This window comes from Chlorocebus sabaeus, chromosome 4 (assembly GCF_047675955.1).
Source record: "Chlorocebus sabaeus isolate Y175 chromosome 4, mChlSab1.0.hap1, whole genome shotgun sequence".
Classification (NCBI taxonomy): domain Eukaryota; kingdom Metazoa; phylum Chordata; class Mammalia; order Primates; family Cercopithecidae; genus Chlorocebus; species Chlorocebus sabaeus.
The window spans coordinates 55825380-55852807 of NC_132907.1; the positions used below are offsets into that span (position 1 = coordinate 55825380).

A 27428-nucleotide genomic window follows, 5' to 3' on the forward strand; every position below is an offset into this window, starting at 1 on the left:
TGTATTTAAAAAGTCACTTTTCACTTCTTTGTTTCATCTACCATCAATATTTACAAATTCACCTTTCATCCCACTGCTTTTCTTCACTTGTGTCCTGATCAGTATCTTTTCCTAAATGTCTCCTGACCATTAACTAGTTAGCTAGATTTATATCACCTCCTCACTTCTTTTTCCACAACAAATATTTAACTCCATCCCCTATTTAAGTTTACTTTTTCCAGTGTTTTTATACCCTCATTCTTTTCAACTGAAGTCCACAGTGCCTCTTAGCCCTCATTTTGTTATAGTAATTTCACCCCTAAGAATTCTTCATAAAATGATCAACAAAGTAAGTAATTATGGGATAGTAGGAAAATAGTGTTTTTTTATTTAAATGGCTTATATGAAAGTGAAATGTTCTCTGCAGTTAAATAAGGAAGATTTATAATGAAAATCTGAGTGATCATTACACAACCAAATTATAAAATTAACAGAAGGTTTTCTTCCAATCCAAATGAAGGGATATTCCCTCCACCACCAGATGATGACATTTATGATGGGATTGAAGAGGAAGATGCTGATGATGGGTAAGAATAATCAGTGAACTGCTTTTTGCAAATTATTATATATACATTGAAATTTAGTTTTGATTTCCAGTTAAAATTAAAAGCAGAAAATAGTGTTCTTTCTTACATTACCCCAAATGATTTGAATGTTTAATTAACAGCAGTTGTAAACCGGGAAGTGTAATTGCACCACACTTCAAACAAAGTGTTTGATTGTTTGGAAGAACCTCAATAACTATAGCAAAACAAGTGAAAAGAAAAAAAAAAAAAGATAAATTACAGGTGTTGAGGATATTTTTAAGCCTTTTCCAATAAAGTCTTTATTGATCAATAATTTACTTTTACAACAGTCCCTGAAGAGTTTATCAGTTGCATGGCTATCCCTTGTGTAACAACATGATTATAATATAGGCAACCCAAATAAATTGAGACCTATGCTACCTATGGCAGAACCAGAATTGAATACTTAATCTTTTAGCTTAACAATAAATATCTGCTCATTTATAATAATTATAACAATTTATAAAAATAAAAATACTTTAGGTCAGTAAGAAAATAAATTTTCTTTTTCCATTTTAAATGGCATATTTAAAAGTTTAAGATTTCTTTCTTTTTTTTTTTTTTTTTTTTTTTTTTGAGACTTGAGTTTTGCTCTGGTTGCCCAGGCTGGAATGCAATGGCACGATCTCAGCTCACCGCAACCTCCACCTCCTAGTTTCAAACGATTCTCCTGCCTCAGCCTCCCAAGTAGTTGGGTTTACAGGCATGCACCATCACGCCTGGCTTATTTTGTATTTTTAGTAGAGATGGGTTTTCTCCATGTTGGTCAGGCTGGTCTCGAACTTCTGATCTTGGGTGATCTGCCTGCCCTAGCCTCCCAAAGTGCTGGGATTATAGACGTGAGCCACCATGCCCAGCCTAAGATTTCTTAATTACTTCATTTTAATCATAAATAAAGCAAAACTGATGCTCAAGCTTTTTTTTTTTTTTTTTGAGACCAGGTCTCACTCGTTGCCCAGGCTAGAGTGCAGTGGTAGGATCATAGCTCACTGTAGCCTCAAACTCCCAGGCTCAAGCAATCCTCCCACCTCAGCCTCTGAGCAGCTGGGACCACAGGTGTGCACCACTGCACCCAGCTAATGTTTTTTATTTTTAGTAGAGATGAGGTCTTACTATGTTGCCCAAGCTTGTTTCAAACTCCTGGGCTTAAGCAGTCCTCCCACCTTGGCTTCCCAAAGTGCCAGGATCACAGGTGTGAGCCGTTGCACCCAGTTGTTTAAAACTTAATCCTTAGGGACTTGCTTCACATTTTAAAAAGTGGGAGAATTCTCACTTAATAGAAAAAAAGATCAAGTTCGTAGGAGCGGTATTCAATCACCACGATCTATAAACTTAATAACACTATTTTGTCCAATAAAATGAGTTGTTTACTGCCTGAATTATTAATGTGGTATAATTATAAGGAATCTGAATATCCACACAATGTCTTCACTTGCCACTGATTATTACATTCTGATCAATGCCAGCATGCTCCAAAGCTCCACACTACAGGTTCAAGAGAAGAGTAATACGTGGTCCTGGGGGATTTTGAAGATGTTAAAGGGAAAAGATGACAAAAAGAAAAGTATACGAGAGAAACCTAAAGTCTCTGAGTCAGACAATAATGAAGGTTCATCGTAAGAGTCAACCAACCAAATCCAGTGTACAATAACTACACTAATATGTATTTAATCAAATGCTACTAATATTCTATAAGCAATAACCAAATTCTGATAGACTTAAATCACCTTAATGCAATTTTCTATTAATCACCTTAGCCCCGTTTATGGTGTCACCTTTATGGTCATGCGTTACATAAAAGAAGGCCAAGTACTCAGAAATCATCCTGCAGTTCAAAGATATATTTTACTTTCTTCACAAAAATGTGCAAAAACACACATGTACACATAAGTGCACACATACCTTCTCACGCTCATGCACACAGTCATGCACAAACACTAACACACTCATTTAGTAGGACCTTTTAAAATACAGCATTACATCTGAAAACTCACAATTCCAATGCCACATTTTACTAGAGTATTTTATATTGAATACTCTTCAAAATATACACTCTTTTTTAATAGTTTGAAATAAAGAACATAATTTTGAATTTTTTTCTAAATACAATAATTAAAGACTTTTAACTCTGTTACACTATAATGATATATTAATAATTTTCCCTGTACTAAAAGTATTCTAAATATCTTAAGTTTGTCCAAGTAAAATCTAAGGCATAACTTTTATCATTCCATTCCAAAAATAACCCTTTAGTATACATTCCACATATATGAATTTGAAAAATCTTAATCATATTCCCTGGTACAAGAAAATCTTTCTGTTTTATATTTACCTCATGAATTCACCACATTTAGCTTAAGTGTTTATAAGATGTTAATTCCATATAGCATTCCCAATTGGGTTGTAAAACCCCAAAGCAACAAATCAATACACAGTACACTTGAAATTCTAGGAAAACACAAGAAACCTTCTCTTCTCTTGAGCAGCATTACTCAAATATAACCCTTACTGAAAAATGAGAGGGTTTTTTTTTTCTGCTTCAATTACATACTATCCAAATCTGATTTGGGATCATTTGAATTAATGATCCCTCACACTCTATTCTAACCAGTCATTTCTGTCCTGTGCACCATTCTTTCCGTGGGGTGTGTGTGTGTGTGTGTGGTGTGTATTTAGAAGTCATATTTCAGAAAATAGAAGCATGGTTCTTCTTCTGTTGCAGCTAAATGCCACCTAATCCTAATTTCAGATCACTTTAATTAATAAGCTGTCACTCTCCGGTTTAAGTAAATATTCCTCTTATTCACCATTTTCCTTTTTGGGAATATATATGCACATATTGGGAAACATGGTCATATTCCTATGACCTCTGTTAATTTTGAGTCTGTATTTCTACTCTTTAAATAAGCAGTTTGGAGGCAGAGATATGTATGCCACAATGCCTCCAAAATACTGAATCCGTTTCATTTACTCTGGTGTGATATTATACCCAAACCTCATATAACAAATCTGGAAATTTTGATCCAATGGCTGTGGGCAAAATAAACCAATTGAGTATCTTGACTCTGCATGTTTTGGCAAACATTTGGGGTTCAAAAATTGTCTTGCTAAGTTCAAATTGATAAACAGAAACGGACTTAGCGGAGAAATGGAGGATGAGAAAGAAATAATGGTCAACAGATGAAGTAACCTAACATGCCTCCAGGCTGTTACCTCTTTATACTCTCCTACATAACTGAATCAATTTCTGTGTTCATGTTAATCTGATTATAATTGTGTTGTCACTTTCTTTGTAGTTTCCCTGCTCCTCCTAAACAACTGGGTAAGTAATAAAAACTAATAGTATGTTCTATATGTTCATTTCTTGCAGTGTGGTAGTGCGAAAGCATTGGATATAGTCACAGTAACTGTATTAAAGTCCTGACTTTGAAAATAATAAATTGTGTAACCTTGAGCAAGTAACTTTACCATGGGTGGCCACAGGTGCTCAATGATAAAATAGCAAGATGAGAAAAATAAAAAAGATTGATAGTTTTTAAACTGTTCTTCCAGGAGCCACTATTGGGTTAGGGATAAGTGGGAAGGGATGAGCATCCATTTTCCCTGTGTCCCCCAGCCCCAATTCAGTCCAAGCTTGATACATGAGACTTCAGCATAAGGATATCTAAAAGCATGCCAGATTACATGCCAGTAAGGCTCTTCTAAATCTAATTTCTTTGAATATTTAAAAGGATAGTTTATATTGTATTTGGAAAATGTTAAATATAACAGCTTCTTTATACAATTTCAATCAGTTACTATTTTTTCCCTGCTGAGACAGATCTTTAGATGTTTTTAAAATTTACTTTGAACAAAATAAAATGTTGTCTTAAGAATATTCAGGGACTTTCAAAAAGTTTATTTATTTTAACTTATAAGTATATTAAAAGAGAAACCAACACAGAGGTAATCTATTCGTCTATAGACCCTTTATCTGACATTAGAGCTTTCTTTTCAGTTATGTGAAAACATGTAAGGGATAAACTCAAACTGAGCAGTGCCTGATAATAAGCTTGTATTCCAATCTATAATATTTTTAAAGTATTCAAAAAATTAACTCTTCAAAAAGTAGGTATAAAATGGAACAAAAGTAATCAATTCTGTAAAAAATAAGATTTTGTTAGAATTGCTTGTTGTTCTTAAATATGTTTTAAGTGCATGTGCACAGAGTAGTAGCTTTTGACCCTTCTAGATGATATTTTTCAAAGTATTTATGTTTCATGCAACTGAGCAAGTTTCATCGTGTGAAATTAATTAACCTGAGTACACACGAGGGTGGAGGATATGGACGGGGGGAATTTATAAAGGAAATCAATTCCTTGCCACTACCAGAGAACATTTAAACTTTTTACGGTAATGATTCCTTAAAATACTTGCAATTTCTTCAACTCAATCACTTCAGCTTCATTGGCTGTAGAGCAATTAATAGTTGCAGAGAGGAAGCATTCTTCCTTAATTATTTATTTATTTTATTTTGTTTTGTTTTGTTTTGTTTTATTTTCGAGACGGAGTCTTGCACTCTCGCCCAGGCTGGAGTGCAGTGGCGCCATCTCGGCTCTCAGCAAGCTCCGCCTCCCGGGTTCACGCCATTCTCCTGCCTCAGCCTCCTGAGTAGCTGGGACTACAGGCGCTCGTGTCACCATGCCCTGCTAATTTTTTGTAATTTTGATAGAAACGGGGTTTCACCGTGTTAGCCAGGATGGTCTCGATCTCCTAACCTTGTGATCCGCCCACCCTGACCTTATTAATAAGAAGTCTAGAAGGGAGAAAAAGCTCTAATGATTGGAAAAGCCATTGAATCAGTTAAGGTTACGACAACTTTTCTGCCAATGCTGTTTCTCAGTACCTGTTGGTATCAGAAGTATTTAGTTAAAAGAAATAATCCTTCAATTAGGAGTGGTGCCACTCCTAATATCACTGTAAGGTAAAAGGTAACAGGAAAAGATCAGTGAGACGAAGGAAAGGAAGAAGGAAGGCAGGAGGGAGACATTTAAATAGGATGATATATATTATCACGGCACCCTAAATCCCATAAGAATCTCAATTTCTATCTCCACTTCATCCTGCCAATGGCCAGTAATGTTGATTTGTTTATCAGCAATTTGCCACTCCTGACATTCATTGCACTTGTAGATCTTCAGATAATCATAGCCACTGTTCCATGAGTTTTTTTCCAGATAACAATGATTATCATTATGGTCACTGGTTTTTTGAGGATAATTCAACCCATGGCAAGTAATATCCTCTCCCCTTTCAGAAGCAGACAATGCTTCCAGGAGAAATGTACCGAGACACTAGGAAAATTTTTATTGTCCTTGAAGCAATCTTTATATTAAAAACGTCATTGAATGCTCATATCAAAATCTAAACTAACAGTGCTTCAACCTTTGATATTTTGTCTTTTGTTAGACATGGGAGATGAAGTTTACGATGATGTGGATACCTCTGATTTCCCTATTTCATCAGCAGAGATGAGGTAATTAAAATGCTTTCATTACAATGAAGTAATGAAAATGAGAATACTCAAGAAAATTCAACTGAAATAAAAAGCCAGTGGGATTGTGTGTCTACTGTGTGTGATCCTGTTGGCTCTGACCTCCTCTCTAACGCTGTGTTTCCTTCCGATCTCAGCTCTACCTCCCTGCGAGGTTTGAGAGTAGGTACCCCCAATCCTTTGTCCCAACCTCCACCCTTTTCTCCCCTCATTCTCTTCCATTCCCCTGGTTCTGCTCCTTGTTTCCTGATTAACCTTGGGCCTGTGACTCACTGATGTCGGGTTTATTTATTCATTCATTCACTGGGGAAACATGTTTAAGATCTTGGTCACAACTAGTCTCCACTGATTCTTCTCCTCTCTTTATTTGTACTGTTTTCCCCAAACCTTTTTTTCTTGAATATACTTCTTAGCTTACATCTCAGCTCTCACCCATCTTGTTCAAGCCACCTCTGTCTTCTACAAGATAGTTTCCTTTATGAAAAAAAGAAAAAAAAAAAGATTTATTTGTAAAAGGACTTTTAGGTAGGTTACATTCAAATCTTAAAAAATTAATTTTCGGCTAAAATTGTTTAAAATCAGTTAATATCAAGTAATACAAAAGGAGTGCCTTTTGGATTTTTTTTTTTGAAACAGAAAATAACATGGTAGGATGCTTTCTCATAATCCAATAAATACATGAAATGATTTGATACATACTGGGTATAAAAGCAAGAACACCTATCTAGCTTTTTCAGGAAAACAGAAAGATGACTCAAAAGATCTTGTATTTGAATAAAAGATGAAAGTAACATAAATGGAATGCAGTAAGTGGTGTCTTCTGAGTTGTACTGGTAAAAATGCATTGGTAAACGCTAAGTATTAATTTTTGCCAAAATTGTTAAACTAATTTTATGGAACTAGAGAGAGTATCAAGATCAAAGACTCTGAAGGGAAAATATGCCATCATTCATATATGAAGATCAAGTTCCACAGGCAACACAGATAAGAAACATGAAAAGAGAATCGTTGCCCTTTTTTTAATTCTCCGTGAAACAAAAATGGAATCTTCAGTAATATGTTCAAGTTTTACTATTTCTCACCAGTGGTGTTTCAATCCCTTACAGTTGTTAATGCCTTTGTTTGTTTGGTTTGGTTTGGGTTTTTTTTTTGCTTTATATTACTGTAGAAATGCCATCACATTCCATAAAATCACTCTAGGAACCCAGAGTCACACACGCCCTATTCTTTAAACAAAATAAACCCCAGCTGACTAAGCTTTATGGGATATGGACAATTTTCTTCCCCATTTTGCTTATTTTCAGAGTTTAAAGCAAGTTTGTGTTCTCCAATGTCGTATTCTATTTTTAAATAAATTTCAATAAATTTTTTAAAAGATACCTTGTAGGGCATTTCTAAGTTTCATGTATATTCTGATTGCCCCAGAGAGTTCATCTGGGACAGTATTTCCACAAATGCCCAGACTACCACATGCAGGCAGTACTGCGGGCAGACGCAGAACCTGAGCTAGATATTGCGCCAATTCTTTCCACAATGAATGAACTAAAAGCTAAGATTCCAAAATTGAGAATTAAACTTAAAATAAATTGGTTATAAACAAAGCTTTATCTTAGATCATCTAAATAAAAATTCTTATATTCTAATTTTTAAAATGCTCACTAAAGATATCTACAGCCCTTCCCTACCATTCATAATTTAACCCTAGTGAATGGTTCTCAACCTTGGTTACAAATTAATATCATGCGGGAAGCTCTTAAAATGTGTCCATCACTACATGGACCTCGCTCAGAATAAATTAAATCTTAAAATTAATTTAAATTAGAATGTCCAGGAATTGGGCAAGAGCGGTAGTATGCTTTAAAAGCTTCCCAGGTGCTCCAGTGTGTGGACAGGCTAGAAAATCACTGTTTTAGGCATATTCACTTATATTAGGGTAATTGTTATCTACAAAATATAGTGGATTTCTATACCTGGATCCTAGCAGTTAAAAAAAATAAGTCCATTAACTCATCTAAACACTTAGGATGTGCTTATCTTTCTTACTTTCTCCCTCTCCCCCCTCTGTCTCTCTCTCTCTCTGTCTCTCTCTCTCTCTCTCTCTCTCTCTTTTCATACACATACACACACACACACACAGACACACACGGACAATTGATAAAGTGATGAAGATAAAGATCAATAATAGCCATTTTTTTTAAAGCTCCTTCTTATAATATCAAAAATCTTAACTGTTACACAAGATTTTTTTTATTAACCAAAACTCTGGCTGCATTTTAAGTAGATTTGAACAACATAACATATAAATGTTATAAACCATAAAAATTGATTCTTTTTTGAAGTCTTCTTTTTTAAAAATCCCTTCTTATGACATTTGCCAAGCTACATAATTATCTAGAAAGGGTTGATAATTTAGGGAGGTTTAAGAATAGATTAAGTCATATGAAACCGCTGACATGCAACCATGTTTAAACCATGACTCAGTGATTTTATGTGGTTCAGTATAAGAAGGAATCTAATCTCTCACTCCCATTTTAATTCTCATAGTCTATATTCGCTTGAGGAAACCCTTCTACATTATGAAATGTCATCATTTATTACGACGACAGTTACTGGATTTCTAACAAAAAGAATTAACTGAGGCCGGGCGCGGTGGCTCAAGCCTGTAATCCTAGCACTTTGGGAGGCCGAGACGGGCGGATCACGAGGTCAGGAGATCGAGATCATCCTGGCTAACACGGTGAAACCCCGTCTCTACTAAAAAATACAAAAAACTAGCCGGGAGAGGTGGCGGGCGCCTGTAATCCCAGCTACTCGGGAGGCTGAGGCAGGAGAATGGCGTAAACCTGGGAGGCGGAGCTTGCAGTGAGCTGAGATCTGGCCACTGCACTCCAGCCTGGGCGACAGAGCGAGACTCCATCTCAAAAAAAAAAAAAAGAATTAACTGAAACAAAAAGTTAAAAATATAATGTTATGAATTGTCTCTGTTATGGACTATTCTTTTAATATTTTCTAAACAAAGTGTTGTTTTATGTGTGTTCTGCCATCCTAGTCAAGGAGCTAATATTGGAAAAGCTAAGACAGAAGAAAAGGACCTTAAGAAGCTAAAAAAACAGGAAAAAGAAGAAAAAGACTTCAGGAAAAAATTTAAAGTATGTCATATCTAAATATTATACAAACTACAAAGCTCTACTGAAAAATTCAATGATTTTTAAGTACCAAAATGCACACTTTAAAGTGTAATTATCAATATTACCGTTAGCTATTATAACCCTTTTATTTTGAACAAAATTTATTTTAGATTTAAATTTATTTTTATAAAAGATTAAGCAAGCTAAAATATGCACAGTATTCATACTATGATAATCATCTAAATTTAGCTGTCCTTTGAACCTTAATAAGAAGGTTTAAAATAATTGTTATATTAGGTTGATGAGGTTATGAATTATGTTTGTCCCTCAAAATTTTCTTTAATATTCCTAATATTCCTATTTCTAAAACACTGATTATCTCTTTGGCAAATACCTTTTTAATCAATCAATCAATCAATAAGTTGTTTCAATAATGCACATAAACCAATAATTTAAATATTGTTCTCTTTTTTTTAGTATGATGGTGAAATTAGAGTCCTATATTCAACTAAAGTTACAACTTCTGTAACTTCTAAAAAGTGGGGAACCAGAGATCTACAGGTAAAACCTGGTGAATCTCTAGAAGTTATACAAAACACAGATGATACAAAAGTTCTCTGCAGAAATGAAGAAGGGAAATGTAAGTCACTGCTTATACTACAATATGTATGTATATGTCACCCCAGAATTTAACAACCAGACATGTTTTAGTGATGACTCTGTGTTTACTAACTGTTCTATCTTTTTGCTCTATCCTTTGTAAATTGTGGCACTCATTCAGAAGTTGGTCATTATGCTGTGCTGAAATCAATGTATTTTATTCTCTTTTTATTTACTACATACTATCTATATACTCTGTGTCAAAAATAATGCCAAATTACTGCTTCTCAAAATGCAGTCCTACAGACCATCAGCATCAGAAAGCCCTTGTGTGTGTATTAAAATCACAGTTTCCTGGACCCACCCTTGACTTGCTGAAACATGAGTTCTAGAAATCAGGTAAAAACGTAACGATAACTTTTTCCCTAGCTCGTTCATGTATACACTAAAGTTAGAACCACTGTGCTAAAGTAGACAGTGTCTCTTGCTCTGTCCTGGTTTTAAAATTATGTAGAATTTCAAATTACACAGAATTGTGTAGAATTCTGGATATTTCACACCTAGAATTTCTGGTTTTCTTACCTTGCAAATTCACTTGTTTTCATTTCTTATTTGAACACACTTAGTGCAACATACTAGTCCAAGTAAATCCAAAAAAGTTCCCGTCTCCTTTGACTTTATCAGCTATTAAAGTTGACAGATGGGAGCCAGGTGCGGTGGCTCATGCCTGTAATCCCAGCACTTTGGGAGGCTGAGACAGGATGATTGCTTGAACTCAGGAGTTTGAGACCAGCCTGAGCAACACAGCAAGACCTAGTCTTTACTAAAAATCAAAGAAAAATTAGCCAGATATAGTGGTGTGTGCCTGTAGTCCCAGCTACTTGGGAGGCTAAGGCAGAAAAAATCACTTGAGCTGAGGAGTTCCGAGCTGCAGTGAGCCATGATCCCACTGCTACACTCCAGCTGGGGTGACAGAGCGATACCCTGACTCAAGAAACAAACAACAACAACAAAAATAGAAAATAAAAGAAAGCTGACAGATGAAAATATGTTTATCAAATTTCAAAAAAAAGCTTATTTAAAATCCAGAGAAAAGGAATTCAAAATTACATTGTCTTATATTTGAAACTGAATAGCCACCACAGCTGCCCCATATCAGCTTAGTCAATCTGCATGGAAAACATGGACTCTGAGTTTAATTTTAATGGGAGGAAGGTGACTCAGGGACAGGAATTGAAATGGAGTTTCAAGAATAAAACACAGTGACTCAAGGGTGGAGGAAATGGATGTAAAGTTTATCACGGAGGAGGTGTGGTTGGCTTTTCAAAGGAAAATACGGAATGTGGGTACAAAAGATAAAGGGCCGTGTCAGTGTAATATTAAGATTGGAAGTTCACTGAAGATAATGTGTAGAAAGATCCCCAGGGGACAAAGAAAACCCCCATTCAGACTAGGATTTGCAAGGATCTACCTTAAGGAATAGCCATAAGTGCAAAAGGAACTATAAGCATCAAATTGCATCAAAAAATATTTAAAAATTCAGATTTTTAAATTATTAAATGTTATGATGAATATACCCAATTGAATGTTCTAAATGAAAATTATGATAGTAATATGATGAATCTCTCATGACATATGGTAGAAAAAGTAAGAAACCTGTTTAATTTGGGGTAGGATTTATAGCCATGTTATAAAAGCATGCAAATAAGAGAAACTGAACTAAAAAAAAAAATTAAACGCCAAAAGAAAAGTCTCAATAAGGTGATAAGTCTAAATGATATGTTTTCTGTCTCTACTTTCCAAAAATTTCCCATTTTTCACAACAGAGAATTGTCCTAGTATTTGTCACATAGACCTCTCTCCGGGGCACAAGCTGAAGCTTGTGCATATCTTGCCCTTGGTATGGTAGAAGAAAATCTTGCCATAGTGACCTAAGTCTACCATGCTTAGCAGCAAGTCTTATCTAAAGCAATGCTCCTCCAACTTTGAAGTACATACACATCAATGGGGATCTTTTTGAAAATGTAGAAGTGAGGTCTGACATTCTTTTTTTTTTTTTTTTTTTTTTTGCTTATTTTTTCCCACCTTACATTTATAAAAATGGCATGACATTCTATGGGTTTTCAGGCTCCCAGGTAATTGATGCTGCTGGTCCTTGGATCAGCATGGATCTTCACATATCCTAAGTAACAAGGATGTGATGATCTCATCAACAAACATGTATGGATATCGATGGACAGGAATAGATATGGCACCAGTAAGAGAAATTCAGCGAAGAGACTCTTATCTTCCTAGGAACCAGCAGACTTGAAGAATAAGTAGCCATTCAGAATAACTGCATAATCTAATATCATTTTCTACTTGAAAATCAATAATTCTAAGTATTATTACAAATACTGGAGGTCTCCTGTTCTCTTAGAATGTGTCATCTTCTAAGAATTAGAGGTGAAAATGTTTCATAAACTTCTGATAGATTACAGTCAAGAGTTTCATTTAAATATCTTTTTTCTTTCTGCTTCAGTATCAATGCACTTTACAGTTTCCAAGTTCATTGTTGACTACCTAAATTCTTAGATGGCTTTGGGGTACATCTCAGACGGGATGGAAACCACATGATTATATGGTAGCACTTATACACATGTTGCTTTTTGTGTAAAGACTTTCTATGGGCTGGATTTTTTCTTTTTTTTTAATTGTTATGTTATTTAATAATTGTAGATTTATTTTATTTTATTTTATTTATTATACTTTAAGTTCTAGGGTACATGTGCACAATGTGAAGGTTTGTTACATATGTATACATGTGCCATGTTGGTGTGCTGCACCCATTAACTCGTCATTTACATTAGGTATATATCCTAATGCTATCCCTCCCCCCACCCCACAATAGGACCTGGTGTGTGATATTCCCCTTCCTGTGTCCAAGTGATCTCATTGTTCAATTCCCACCTATGAGTGAGAACATGCGGCATTTGGTTTTCTGTTCTTGTGATAGTTTGCTGCAAATGATGGTTTCCAGCTGCATCCATGTCCCTACAAAGGACACAAACTCATCCTTTTTATGGCTACATAGTATTCCGTGGTGTATATGTGCCACATTTTCTTAATCCAGTCTGTCACTGATGGGCATTTGGGTTGATTCAAAGTCATTGCTATTGTGAATAGTGCCATAATAAACATATGTGTGCATGTGTCTTTATAGCAGCATGACTTATAATCTTTTGGGTATATCCCTAGTAATGAGATGGCTGGGTCAAATGGTATTTCTAGTTCTAGATCCTTGAGGAATTGCCACAGTTTTCCACAATGGTTGAACCAGTTTACAGTCCCACCAAGAGTGTAAAAACGTTCCTATTTCTCCACATCCTCTCCAGCACCTGTTGTTTCCTGATTTTTTAATGATTGCCATTCTAACTAGTGTGAGATGGTATATAATATAAATAACTCTTATTATTTTGAGATATATTCCATCAATACCGAATTTATTGAGAGTTTTTATCATGAAGGGCTGTTGAATTTTGTCAAAGGCCTTTTCTGCTCTATTGAGATAATCATGTGGTTTTTGTCTTTGGTTCTGTTTATATGCTGGATTACGTTTATTGATTTGCGTATGTTGAACCAGCCTTGCATCCCAGGGTTGAAGGCCACTTGATCATGGTGGATAAGCTTTTTGATGTGCTGCTGGATTTGATTTGCCAATATTTTACTAAGGATTTTTGCATCGATGTTCATCAGGGATATTGGTCTAAAATTGTCTTTTTTTGTTGTATCTCTGTCAGGCTTTGGTATCAGGATGATGTTGGCCCCATAAAATGAGTTAGGGAGGATTCCCTCTTTTTCTATTGATTGGAATAGTTTCAGAAGGAATGGTACCAACTCCTCCTTGTACCTCTGGTAGAATTCGGCTGTGAATCCGTCTGGTCCTGGACTTTTTTTGGTTGGTAGGCTCTTAATTATTGCCTCAATTTCAGAGCCTGCTATTGGTCTATTCAGGGATTCAACTTTTTCCTGGTTTAGTCTTGGGAGAGTGTAAGTGTCCAGGAAATTATCCATTTCTTCTAGGTGTTCTAGTTTATTTGCGTAGAGGTGTTTATAGTATTCTCTGATGGTAGTTTGTATTTCTGTGGGGTCGGTGGTGATATCCCCTTTATCATTTTTTACTGCTTCTATTTGATTCTTCTCTCTTTTCTTCTTTATTAGTCTTACTAGTGGTCTATCAATTTTGTTGATCTTTTCAAAAAGCCAGCTCCTGGATTCATTGATTTCTTGGAGGGTTTTTTGTGTCTCTATCTCCTTCAGTTCTGCTCTGATCTTAGTTATTTCTTGCCTTCTGCTAGCTTTTAAATGTGTTTGCTCTTGCTTCTCTAGTTCTTTTAATTGTGATGTTAGGGTGTCAATTTTAGATCTTTCCTGCTTTCTCTTGTGGGCATTTAGTGCTATAAATTTCCCTCTACACACTGCTTTAATTGTGTCCCAGAGATTCTGGTATGTTGTATCTTTGCTCTCATTGGTTTCAAAGAACATCTTTATTTCTGCCTTCATTTCGTTATATACCCAGTAGTCATTCAGGAGCAGGTTGTTCAGTTTCCATGTAGTTGAGCAGTTTTGATTGAGTTTCTTAGTCCTGAGTTCTAGTTTGATTGCACTGTTTTTGGCTTCCCCATAAAGTGATTCTGCAAAAATGCCAGTGGCAAGTGGAGAAATGAGATAGGGGAGCGAAGGCAGCCAATAAAGTCTTATTATCAAAAAGTTACCGCTTGGATTATTGGAGCTTGATCCTACTGGAGACCCCCAAGTGTTAGTGTTATCCCATCCAGTGGGAAACAAATTGGGATATTTATACACCAACTCCTGTCCTTCAGGAGCTGAAGCCTATTCCTGGGAAGGTAGCCAGAAGCCAGAGAAAAGCCATTAGTGAAAAATTTTTTAAATGCAAGTACTGTCAGTTGGATATGCAGTTACTTACATGGTAAGGATGCGGGTGTAAGAGAGAGGCACTAGGAGCATGTTACTGACTTTCAGGTTAAGTATTATTTTATGGTTTAATCACCTTATCTACTTAATTTCAGTTTTATTTTTCCTAACCTCCTGCCTTTCTTAATTTTTACAAACCTGCTTACTCCTTCCATGGACTGGGTCCTTGACATTCTTAATTTTTTAAAATAGCTAATTCATTCTTCACACACCTCTATAAGATTGTTTAACCCTCCCTTTCCTAGATGATTGCAATAGCCTTTCTAGTGATACATCTATCTTTGCCCTTACACTCAGAATCCATTTCCCCACAAAGTTATCCAAATATTATTTTAAAAAATACAGTGTTTAGGCTAGCACATAAAACTCTTTATCATCTAGGCTTACCCTCACCCACTGCTGTTTTCCATCTACAACTGACACTCCAGAAATACAAACTATTCACTTGTCATTCCCTGAATAAATCTCGTGTTTTGGCCAGCCTCAGTAGCTCATGCCTATAATCCCAGGACTTTGGGAGGCAGAGGTAGGCAGATCACTTTAGGTCAGGAATTTGAGACCAGCCTGGCCAACATGACGAAACACCATCTCTACCAAAAATACAAAATTAGCTAGGCATGTTGGCGCACACCTATAATCCAGCTACTAGAGAAGCTGGGGCAGGAGAATCGCTTGAACCCAGGAGGCAGAGGTTGCAGTTAGCCGAGACTGCGCCTCTGCACTCCTGTCTGGTTGACAGAGCGAGACTCTGTCTCAAAAAAAAAAAAAAAAAAAAATTATGTGTTTCATCCTACTATGCTAGGAATTCAACTTGAAATGCCCATGATTCTCTATTAAAAAAACTCAGTTGTCATCTAAAATTAGAAGCACCCCCAGTCCCTACTCCCAGCCACACCATCACAGTTAATCTCTCCCCAACTCTACCATGATACTTCTTTTGCTGCTGTCATTGTCATTATTGTTTTATCAATCTATCACTCTTATTAGACTCTGAGCTTCAGAGTCACTTCAATGAAATGTTCTCAACATTGTATTGTCAACACATTACACAATGCCTTGCACCTTGTGTGGGACTTGCTGGATTGAATGAAACAATTTGGAAACTGCAGTTGGATAGCCAGATGAAAGTCTGACATACAGACACTCACAGAAACAAGTCCGCTGAATACTTTAACTGGTTAGAAGACAGAAGTTCTCTCCTCTGGCTTTAGTGATGTAGTTAGATTGTTATATGCCATTGCCTCTAAATCTTTTGGTTCCTTATTTCTGCATCTTCTGATTACAGATGTCTTTGCATTTGTAACCGAGCACCAAGGTGAAACTAATGTTATCCTTACCTTCCATTCTTCTTTAATCCATCAGAGAAAGAAAAGCATAGCCTATTTCAACCTAAAGTTTGTAACGATAACAATTAAAGGCTAAAGCAAGAACAACAATCCCTTACAATTACGGAGTGGGGCATAAGCCACTTTTACAGGCATTATCACATTCGATCAAGCTTCACCCATTAACTTGTAGAAGCTCCTACTGTGTAGGCATTGAAATCTTCAATATAAATTTCTGGCGCATTGCCAAATGTTTAGTTTCTTGCTAATATTTATACATATTCCACAACTCTATGTCTCATAAGCTGTGAGTTTTCCCACTTCCTGTGACTGAAAAAAACTTTCTACAAAAAATGTAGAATGAGATACTTTTTGCCTGAGTTATCTGTGGCCAAAATGCTCTCCATTTTCTTTAGGCATCAAAGACCAAGGGATTTTAAAGGTGCTTTCAATCTTCCCAAATCCGATTGATCATTTTTTTTTTAACTTACATAATTTGTTTTCAATTTTAAAACAACACATGCTTACTGAAAGAAAATTTTTAAAATTTAGAAAGTTAAAATGTTGTCCAAATATGAAGTTCCAGAAATAACAATAGAAACAGAGAAGAGGGGAAGAGTGAACATTTTTATAAAACTAGGATAATAATTTATATTCATATTATACACAACACTCTGTTTTTTCTTTTATTATGAGCATTTTCCACTGAAATTGGACATTGTTCCACTTGCCTAGGTAAATCTATACAATATGATTTTCTTGTTTTTAAACTGCATGAGGCCAAATTGAGTACATTTAACTTTATTTCTGGATTTACCCACAACAAATGAAATAATGATGAAACAGTATGTTTTCATTTTTATTAAGTAAAAATTTGAAAATATTAGAATGAAGATAATTTCCACTTTTCCAAAGATATTTTCTATTTCCTTGGTTAATCTGTATTCACAATATCCTTCTACAAGGTGAGTCATTAGTCCTGAGACACATCTGCCCTGTAGCAAGCAAACGTTTGGGGAAGAAATTAACTGGCACATATTGGGGGTGGGTGTTATTTTCCTAACTGGCTCTATCCCACCACATATTTCAAAACATTTGTTTCAAGCCATTATGTTCTGCTCTATAAATGTGAGGTTTCCAAATAATAATTTCATATGATATGTGAGAATCCCTGGTGTGCCCACACTCACAATATTACAGTGCTAAACATAGCTGCCCTTCTACAGGATACAGACCATGATAAGATTTTTGTTGTTGTTGTTATTTCATGTGTTTATATTTTTCACTAACATTCCCTATAATAAATGTAGATATGTAACATGAACAAACAGATTTTCCTATTGCAAAAAAATATAGATATATTTCTAGGACCTATAATGGAGAGATTATTTAAAAATTTATGGTAAGTCACTTGTTTTGACACTGTCATGAATCATGCTTTTAATAGAATGAAGTTTTAGCTGAGATTTTTAAAGGTACCAGACAGCAAAACCTGTATTGTATTAAAAGTCATTTACCCTGTAAAAAGGCTATATAATTGTGATTTTATAGCTAGCAAGCCCCATGTTATCACATCATTTCTGCAGCACAGTACCATCTCACACTCCATCTCCCTAATACATTTTCTTAAATAATATTCCCAATTATTGATGTTTATGTATTTCACACAAACACACAACAGCAACAAAGTGTTCAACACAGGAGAAGGCTGTTCCTTAGAACTCTTGAACACACAGATATAGGAGGGAATGGAAATACAGGTTGAGAATCTAAGAGAATATGTTTTTTATAAGCAATTTGTAAAGTTGAGGTATTAAGTTGTTTATCATGAATGATTAACTTTGGTCATGTAAAGGACTGTTTTAGCTCTCTACATTTAGTGTTTTATCCAAGCCTGCAAAATTTTAGCATAAATTAGTTTTTAAAAATAGATTACCTAAAAGTGTAAGCAAATAAAAATCTTTAATTTCTAAAAATGGTGATCACATTCTCTTTGTTTTGAACTTTATATCTGATGCCGGAATAACTGCAGTCTCTAACAACAGTTTATAACTCTTACATATTTCTCTATTTATCATCCAATTTTAGCTCAGAGAGTGTATGAAGTCCTACCAAATCATATGAGATTGACTTCAGTGTTGAAAGCTTCAGTTCATACACATCATTATTTTTAAATTATTAACATCAACATGAGTATATTATGGGAACATTTACTATTGTGTTATTTTCCAATTTGTTTTAGGAAAAAATCCAAAATGAAAGCAGAACCCCCAATTTTAACTGATAAAAAGAAGTCAATGGCTATTACTATCTGTAGAAAACTGTTCTAATTTTAGTGTAACCCTAAGTATAGGTATAGATGAAAAGTTATTTCAGTTATGAGGACCCTGATACAAACTCCACAATTTGTTCTATAAGCTTGTTACTTGCAGTGATTTTTCTCTTTTGAGAGACACATGTAGAATTGAATTTGTTGGACATGAGCTTATCTCTTTAAAAAAATTACACTAAATTATTATGTATACCTTATTTAAAAAGAAAGTCTGTTAATATGAAATGAACTGTGATATCAAAGCCTACCCACAGACTATAGATATTAATTGTAGATGTTCTTACATTAATACTTTTTGCTACTTTTGCATTAATTGAAATATGAAGGAAGGTGCAACATGTTCTAATTTTTTTATACTCTGAGTAGTATGTTATTGTGCTTTTATTATCTTGACATGTTTCATTACTTTCCTATGTTCCTAGTGTTTCATTACTTTTCCTACTTCTAATTTTTTATACTCTGAGTAATACGTTATTGTGCTTTTATCTTGGCACATGTTTCATTACTTTCCTACTATGAGAATTCAAGGATAACTTTGATTCTTTATTTTCCAAATATGATACTTATAGTTTCTATTAAAAAGTGGTAAGTTTCTTGATAAAATATTTTAGTGGAGTTTTTTTTTTTAACCCTGTAACACTTCAAGGGAAAGTTCATTTTCTTAAATGTTAATGTATAAATTCAGTTTTATGATTCTAACTTTTAAAAAATATTTTCATGTTTAATCAATGGCAATATGACATCAATACATTTAAGTAAGTTTATCATTTGTATTATTAATTTTTGCTTATGAGCTTTCTCCTTATAATTTGTAATATGCTTGCTTTGATTCAGAACCAAAATTAGATCTAAAGTGGACGAAGACCAATAGATTGACTCACTGAGAGAAATTATTTAGAGATTGTATTAAGGAAGCAATAAATGGTACTAATCTGAAGCATACAACAGATTTTAGGCACTAACACAAAACTAACAATTCCAAAGATTAGTGATATTAATTAGATATCAGCAGGCATTTTCTTAAGAAAAATAGTTTATATTTTTCCTGAGAAATATTTGCACAATGAGGGGCAAATATAAGGTGCCCCTCATATAACAACAACAACAAAACTTAGCTTTCCTGCATAAAATATGGCTTACTTTCTACTTAACCAGGCATCACAGAATTCATAGTGTGTGCTCTTCCAATAATGCTTTTGCTCCATGAGTGATGAAATGCAAATGTTGATACTGTCCAATAGCAAAACAGTACAGGAATTTCTTCCATACAGAGTAAAAGAGACCTGTTTGAGACTATTTACAATGCATAGTCCCCCTAGTAGTCAATAGCTGGCTGGCATCTGAAAGGGGAGTTGAATACAGTTGTATGTCTGCTCAATATAAGAAAATTTTATAAAGTAAGTCTTAGACCTGGTGGTATTTAAAATACTTACCAATAAACTACTTTTATAATCCATGCTTACTAAATTCTTCCTAAAACTGGATCATGGGGTAACACATTGAAGAAATAGATTAAAAATTGAAAGAACTCTGTTCTATAGCCTACAGAAGCTTAATGAAAAGAAGTTGCTTTTTTTTATTTAAAGGAGAAAGGAGGAAAGATTGAAATTGGAGCAAAAAAGAGACATATTAGAGAAACAGAAAAGTTAGGGAGAAAAGGAGAAGAAAGGATGGACACAAAAGTAGACACAAGTAAGAAAAATGGGTCATTTCCAGAGATAGATACAATTATTCAGTATACTATGATTACTCTATTGTGTTTTGATTTCCTGAAAGAAATACTAAAGATTTTTCAAACCTGTATTATTAATGAAATATATTTTCTTTTTCCTTCATAGATGGTTATGTCCTTCGGAGTTATCTAGCAGACAAGTAAGCCCATTTTCTTCTACTACTATGCTTGTGAAAAGAATTTTGTGCCTTTCTTTTAAAAATATTTCTAATCTTATGTAAATAATGTAACCTACTGAACTATCATAAATAAATTTAAAAACAATATGCTATACTAACGTTAACATGCTAGTATCCATAATAAAGGTAAGGTTTTCATAAAGTGCTACTCTTTTAAATAGGCAAGAAGCCCTTCTCATTTAAAATTGTACAGCTCATAGTTAATAGTTTTATATATTCATTAGGCTCTCAGCAAACACTGAAGACAGGTCAAAGTCAGTAACCTTTTCATTAATATTTTACATTTTACTTGCTAATGCAGTTGATTGAATGGAATTAACTTGGGACCAATTAGTGACTTCACAGTAGGTGCTAATATCACCTGTTAACAGTTCATAGTTTAGCCCTTAATTAAGGGCTTTGCTTCACTCACACTAGGCATAGTAGAGTACTATGTTGCCTTTTTTGGAAGCATGCCAGAGAAAAAGACAGTCGTCAATGATTCTTCTATTCTTATGAATAAGACATTGTCACAGTCTGTCACAGTCTGGTACTAGTGTGCCTTTGGAGTCCTCCAAAACATAAGATTCTGTCCCAAGTAACCCAGTGTAAGAAATGAACTCCATTATCAGGTTAGGTCACATGCCAATGCAAAGATTTACAGAATTCAGCGCAATGAAAAGATCCATGAGGAGTCACAAACTGTGTATCCATCAACAACCTGACACCAATCAGAAAAACACAAATCGGTGTGAAGAGCTTTGTCAGCAAACCAGTAGTGGCCAAAGGAAAATAATCATAATACCTTTGTTCTCCTGAGCACATTAATCACAGTGGGAGGCATGAGACTTTCGATAGGTTTTGTTCTATGAAAGATACAAATTTTAAGGACAGAATGTGTGGCAAATAATAGGACAACATTTGCATCAGTGATTATTACAGGCTGATTGAGAGATTTTAGAAAGCATACTCTGTAAGTAATTGTTGGTTCACCACCTATTGAAGCAAATACTTAATAAATGTTTATTGTATAAATGACAGAAAAATCTATCCTTCCTGCATTTGGATGAGATTTCCATTAGCCAAACCCTCCCTCCATCTCAGAGAAAAGATCCAAACAGAAGACATAGGGAACTCACAGCATCTGCCATAGTTGGCAGCAGTTTGAAGGGCCTGGTGCTGCTTCCATGATAAAGCGCAGAGATTGTATAGCAAACACTAAGTCTGGTCTAAGTGACAAAGCCACCCTGCATTTCTGAATTTTAGAAGTATATCTTACATTTCAAGGCAATGTTCATGTTTATAATACTCTCTATTTTTATTTCTTATATAATCTCCTGTTTCATTATAAGGTACTTAAAAGCAAAGCTTGTCCCTTACTCATATTTATGTCTCCTGGCACATAGAAGGGACTCAGTATGTTTGTCGGATAGAAAATACCACAAAGATTTAGGGCCAAGCAAAACCTAAAATGTGTAAAAGTAGCCAAAATTGCTATTATGGATGCTGCCTATCATCATAAGTAATAGTTTTAAAATTATGTAAGAATTACCATAATAATATCTTGGTTACTTATTCTGTAACTAATATTTATATATTTTATTATATGTGTGAGTTATAATTAAAATGTGAGAGTGATGCAACCATTTCCTATGCCAATTATTATTGTATTTCATTCACCATTTGAAATTCAAGTGAAAGTGTGAATCTGGTATTAACAGATATAAAAGTCCATTGCTACTTTGAATTAAGGCCCCCAATGGGAGTGTTGTTCCATGATGTTTAGTACATTGTTAACAAACATGTCTTACAAAGATGAGTAAGGCGTAGTCTATGCTCTTGAAGGATGTTTTAATTATTCTGTATGTAAAATGAAACAGAGGACTAGATTAAGTCAATGAAAGAAGAGATAATAAATATCAAATGTATTTCTACTTAAAAATGCATACTATGCTTAAAAGCCTTAATTGTGCCTTATAAAATCATACTGTTAATCTTCTATATATTGCTCTAATGCTAAGATGATAGTTTCTTTAAAATAAAAATTATTTTTTTACATTTACAGTGATGGAGAGATCTATGATGATATTGCTGATGGTAAGTCTTATGTAGTACCACTCCAGCGAACAGTCATAGTGAATTTACTGTTTTTATAAATACTAAAAATAGTTTGTTGGATTAGAGACTTCCAATCTGATCAGAATTTGAATCATTTGAAAACGTTAGAAAAGGTAAATGCCCTGGCATAATGGGGGGACAATACCACATTTCCCACAAGATGGAAAATTAAGGAAAAACCTCATTTATTTCTTTGAAAACAGAAGTATAAAAATATTTGATAAATTTTTTATTGTACTGTGACTCATAATAAGAATTTCTTTTATCCAAACAAATAAACATTTTTGGCAAATAGATAGGTACTTATTTCGTAACCAGTAATACCAATATTCTCTAAGCATCATATAGTTCCAAACTATAAAAAATTAATCTAACTGAAATGATGCATGGTGTTGACCATGATGTCCTTTAGTCTTTTAAACTTACGATTCTGGATCTTTAATATCTTCAACCTTGTTCAGAGTTGTCCCATCCCACGGGATCCTCAATGTAGGCCCTAGAAGAGGGAGTGGGAACTCGGGGGGACAAGAGACACAAGAAATGGAGACAAGACAGTATCCTGATCAAGTCTCGTTTATTGGTGGCAGTGTAATGCCTTATATAGACCGGCAGGGGTGGAGGTTGGGCCAGGGCGATGATGGTGGCCCTGCGGTGGGCGTGGCCAGGTAGGTATTGGTTTCTTCCGTCGGACGTCATGTTGCGCCTGCGCCGTGGGTTGGTAATTTTCCTGGGCGCGGGATGGCGCTGCGCTGTAAGTTGATCATTTATTTTCCCGAGGGCGGGAAAATGGGTGATGAAGAACCCGGAAGAGCGCCATTTTGTACTGGCGTATGAGACAGCAGAACAAGGAAGAAAGTAAATCTAGGGAGGAGGCATAAAGTGGAAATGTATAGAGCTCAGGCGTCAGTCGTCAGTTATGATCGCTATGGCCGGGCCACGCAGCTCCGGACACAGAGTGACTACCAAAAAGTAAATGTTTAAGTGCCACGTAAAATAATCTTGAGTCTCATTTTAATAGAGAATAAATCTGTCCAGAAATTTTGTTGGAATTATATACTAAATAATAAAAGTTAAATATATGGTCTTCCATTTAACTCGTTTTTTATAAAGTTAGCCAGTTCTATTTTTTTTAATCCTTAACCAAGAGAGTATGAATCACCCACATTTCCAAACTTGGAATACTTAGAGAATATGTTTTTAATAACCATATTTAAATTTGTATTTTTTTTCTTTCAGGTTGCATCTATGACAATGACTAACACTCAGCTTTGGTCATCCTGCTGTGTTCCTTAGGTGCCAGTGTGAAGTCTGGATTTTAATTGGCATGTTATTGGGTATCAAGAAAATCAATGCACAAAACCACTTATCATTTGTTATGAAATCCCAATTATCTTTACAAAGTTTTTAAAGTTTGAACATAGAAAATAATCTCTGCTTAATTGTTATATCAGAAGACTACATTAGTGAGATGTAAGAATTATTAAATATCCCATTTCTGCTTTGGCTACAATTATGAAGAATTTGAAGGTGCTTCTTTTAGACCATCAGTAAATAATCCCCCTTCAAAAAGTAAAAAGAAAAGAAAAACGAAAATCATTCAAGAAGAAATGACCTGTCTAAAAAAACCTAAGGAAGAATAATAATGTAAGAAAGGAAATTTTAAAACATTCCACCAGAAGAAAAATTATTGTTTATACTTCTACTTATGGTTATATCTTATATTCTCTATTCAAGTGACCTGTCTTTTAAAAAGGCAGTGCTGTCTTACCTCTTGCTAGTGAGTTAAATGTTTTCAAAAATTATAGCGTAGAAGAAGTTCTGTATAAAATTTGTCCCTATTTGTTAATTGTATATAAATGTTAATTATTTGATACGAATGTTATGCATTTAGTATGCACATTGAAGTCTAAACTGTAGAAGAGTCTAAAACAAGTTCTCTTTTTGCAGATTCACATGCTAATGGTTTAATTCTGTGCTGTGTTTAAAGTACTATTATAAGTAGAGTAGATCTGAATGAGGATAACCCTAAAATCATGAGGAATGGAAGAATGGACCTTGAAACTAGCTAGGCTTTTATGGCATGGCACCTCTTTATAATGAAGACACTTTTTAAAGTTTTTGTTTTTGTTTCAATTACTGCTGCATTTTTTTCTCTTTTTTTAAAAAACCATTTTACTGGAAAGTTGGCCAGCAGAGGGAGTAGAAATTATTAAAACTCTAGTGTTTGGATTGGGCCATTCTCTAACAGTACATACTCATTCCCAAAGCAATCAAAAAAAAAAAAAATGAAGCATTTGGGTTTCAAATGTTAAGAACACTAAATAGCATGATTTAAAAAATGAAAAATCCTAACACCTAAGAAAAGAAGATATTAAGTGCTTTTAACAACTCCTAGAGTACAAAATGAGCAAATCCTAATGCTGGCCCTTTTACTAATGAACCTTCAAGTGATATTGAATAAATTATTTATCTTCTCAGTTTCCTCATCTGTAAATTACAAGATTAGACTAAGTAAGTTTTTCCAACTCTTCACTACCAATTACCTTAGGCTTTTGTAATGCTCCCCCTACTTCAGTCCCATGTTTCAAAAGCTTTTGTCTATTTTTTAAGCTCATTGATTAAATAATGATTAAAGCATTCTCCACATTTTAATATTACAAAGGCCCATTGGAGTTTCTGAAGCGGCCCCACAGAATTGAAATAATTTCAAATAACTGCAAAGGAACTGAAAATCTTCACAGAGATGAAGTGGGGTTTCCATTAGGTACTTTCAAATTTGATAATAAATCATCAACTTCCACTGGTCAATATATAGATTTTGGGTGTCTGAGGCCCCCAGATTAGAAACCACTAATCTCCAAAGATTCCCTCCAATTATGAAATATTTTGATGTCTACTTCTAAATAGCATTAGCCAGTATATTACCATGTGATGAATTTCTTTTCATACTACATAAAATTACCTGGTTCAAAAGTGTTTTTTGTTTATTAAGTTTGGTAGTAAATATGTATAATACACAGACAGAATAGTTTTTATGCTGAAGTTTTTGGCCAGCTTTAGTTTGAGGACTCCCTGATAAGTTTGCTAAACTTTCAGAGTGTCCTGAGGCACTTCCAACCATCCCTCCTCCTGCCTTCGTTGAGGCAGACTCGCACTGCAGTCTGACAGCAATTTTTTTTCTGATTGAGAATTAATCAATTCAATACAATGTCAGTTTTTAAAAGTCGAAGTCAGATCAAGAGAATATTTCAGAGTTTTGGTTTATACATCAAGAAACAGACGCACACACCTAGGAAAGATTTACATAATAGATAATCATCTTAATGTGAAAGATATATTTGAAGTATTATTTTTAATATATTAAATATGATTTATGTTATAGTCTTATGTATGGAATTTTGTCACTTGAGATGAGCTGCAAATAAATAATACCTTCAATGGATAACCTTGCCTCCTACTTCATTAAATAAATTGAGGCTAGCCAGATGCAGTGCCTCACATCTGTAATCCTAGCACTTTGGGAGGCCAAGGCAGGCACGTTTCATGAGCCCAGGAGTTCCAGACCAGCCTGGGCAACATGGTAAAACCCTGTCTCTACAATAAATACAAGTAATTAGCTATGTGTGGTGGCACATGCCTGTAGTTCCAGCTACTTAGGAGGCTGTGGTAGGAGGATCACTGGAGCCTGAGAGGTCGAGGCTGCAGTAAGCCATGTTTGTACCACTGTCTCAAAACAAATTTACCCTGTCTCAAAAAAAATAAATAAATATATGTTTTTAATATTGATACCATCAGGCTTCTTCTCCCTTAACTTGATCCTACATCTACAAAAGAGTCTTTCTCTGCATCGAACTCTGACTCTTTAGCTTCAGCCTCAGAAGATGGGATATCTCCTCTTCAGGATCAAACCTGCTACCAAGGCTCCTAATACTTTGACTCCTATTTTAGTGTCAGAAATTAAGATAACTAAATGCAATTCCTTTCAATTCCCTACAACTTTCGACCTTAACCCATATCCAGACACTGTCCCAGAGAATAAGATGTTATGCCTTAAATTCAAAGCCATAACCTTTGGATCCCATTTCTTCCTGCCTTTTCTGGAGTGTTCGTCCTTTACAATTCATTCTTTCTCATTCTCTTTCTCCCTTTCTTCCTCCCTCTCTCTATTCCTCTTCTTTAGGTTCTCCCACTGTACAGATTCCGTTCTCTAGACTTACAAACATTGAAATCTTTCCCATCTAAAAAACAACATGAAACTTTGCCTTAGGCCTAAAAACCTGTCCAGCTACAGCCCGTTTGGATTTTTTTTTTTTCTTTCTCATTCCATTGACTTAAAATGGCAGGGTACGTGTGGCAGCCAGGAGAATGTGCCTCAAAGACCTCCGACTATAGGGCATTTAATTGTCCAAAAGTCCTCAGCTGCTGCATTCTGAAATCCATCACAATGTTTGTGCCAAGACCAGGCTGTTCTAGCTAATGACTGAGAGTTGCAGGGATACTGAGGCAGGCCTATTCCTGAAAGACACACAGCTCCTCACATGGCCAACTTCAGTTTGAGGACTCCCTGACAAGCTTGCTAAACCTGCAGAGTGCTCGGAGACACTTCCAACCACCCTCCCTCCTGCCTTTATTGGTGCAGACTTGCACAGCAGTCTGTCAGCTCCTCCAGCCTTCTCCAGCTCCCTTCCCATTTCCTCTCACACATGTATTCTTCCCCACCCACACACGTATTCCTCCCCTCCCACACATGTATTCTTCCCCACCCACACATGTATTCTTCCCCACCCACACATGTATTCCTCCCCTCCCATTTTCACTCCATCTTGGTGTCTGCTTTCCAGAGAATCCAAACTGAACACAGGACATCTGAAGAGTTTGTAAAAATACACATTTTTCTCTGCAGATCGACAAATAAAAATCTCT

The 27428-nt window shown here is 35.1% G+C and overlaps 1 protein-coding gene across 5 annotated transcripts in view; it reads left to right on the plus strand.

Annotated features, from left to right (window-relative positions):
- The window catches only part of FYB1 (FYN binding protein 1), a 170561-nt gene extending 144262 nt beyond the window's left edge, over positions 1 to 26299 (plus strand). For 3 of the 5 annotated variants that reach the window (XM_073014783.1, XM_007961453.3, XM_007961454.3), the window contains exons 11-19: positions 500 to 566; positions 2072 to 2221; positions 3902 to 3927; positions 6054 to 6120; positions 9188 to 9287; positions 9744 to 9906; positions 20336 to 20369; positions 22453 to 22484; positions 23742 to 24926. In XM_073014783.1, the coding sequence (XP_072870884.1) occupies positions 500 to 566; positions 2072 to 2221; positions 3902 to 3927; positions 6054 to 6120; positions 9188 to 9287; positions 9744 to 9906; positions 20336 to 20369; positions 22453 to 22484; positions 23742 to 23764 (662 nt within the window). In that variant the 3' untranslated portion in view covers positions 23765 to 24926. Of the gene's footprint in view, positions 1 to 499; positions 567 to 2071; positions 2222 to 3901; positions 3928 to 6053; positions 6121 to 9187; positions 9288 to 9743; positions 9907 to 20335; positions 20370 to 22452; positions 22485 to 23741 lie in introns of all 5 variants that reach the window. The other 2 variants (XM_037990782.2, XM_007961456.3) reach the window with 1 other exon arrangement.
- Positions 26300 to 27428: the final 1129 nt, after the last annotated feature.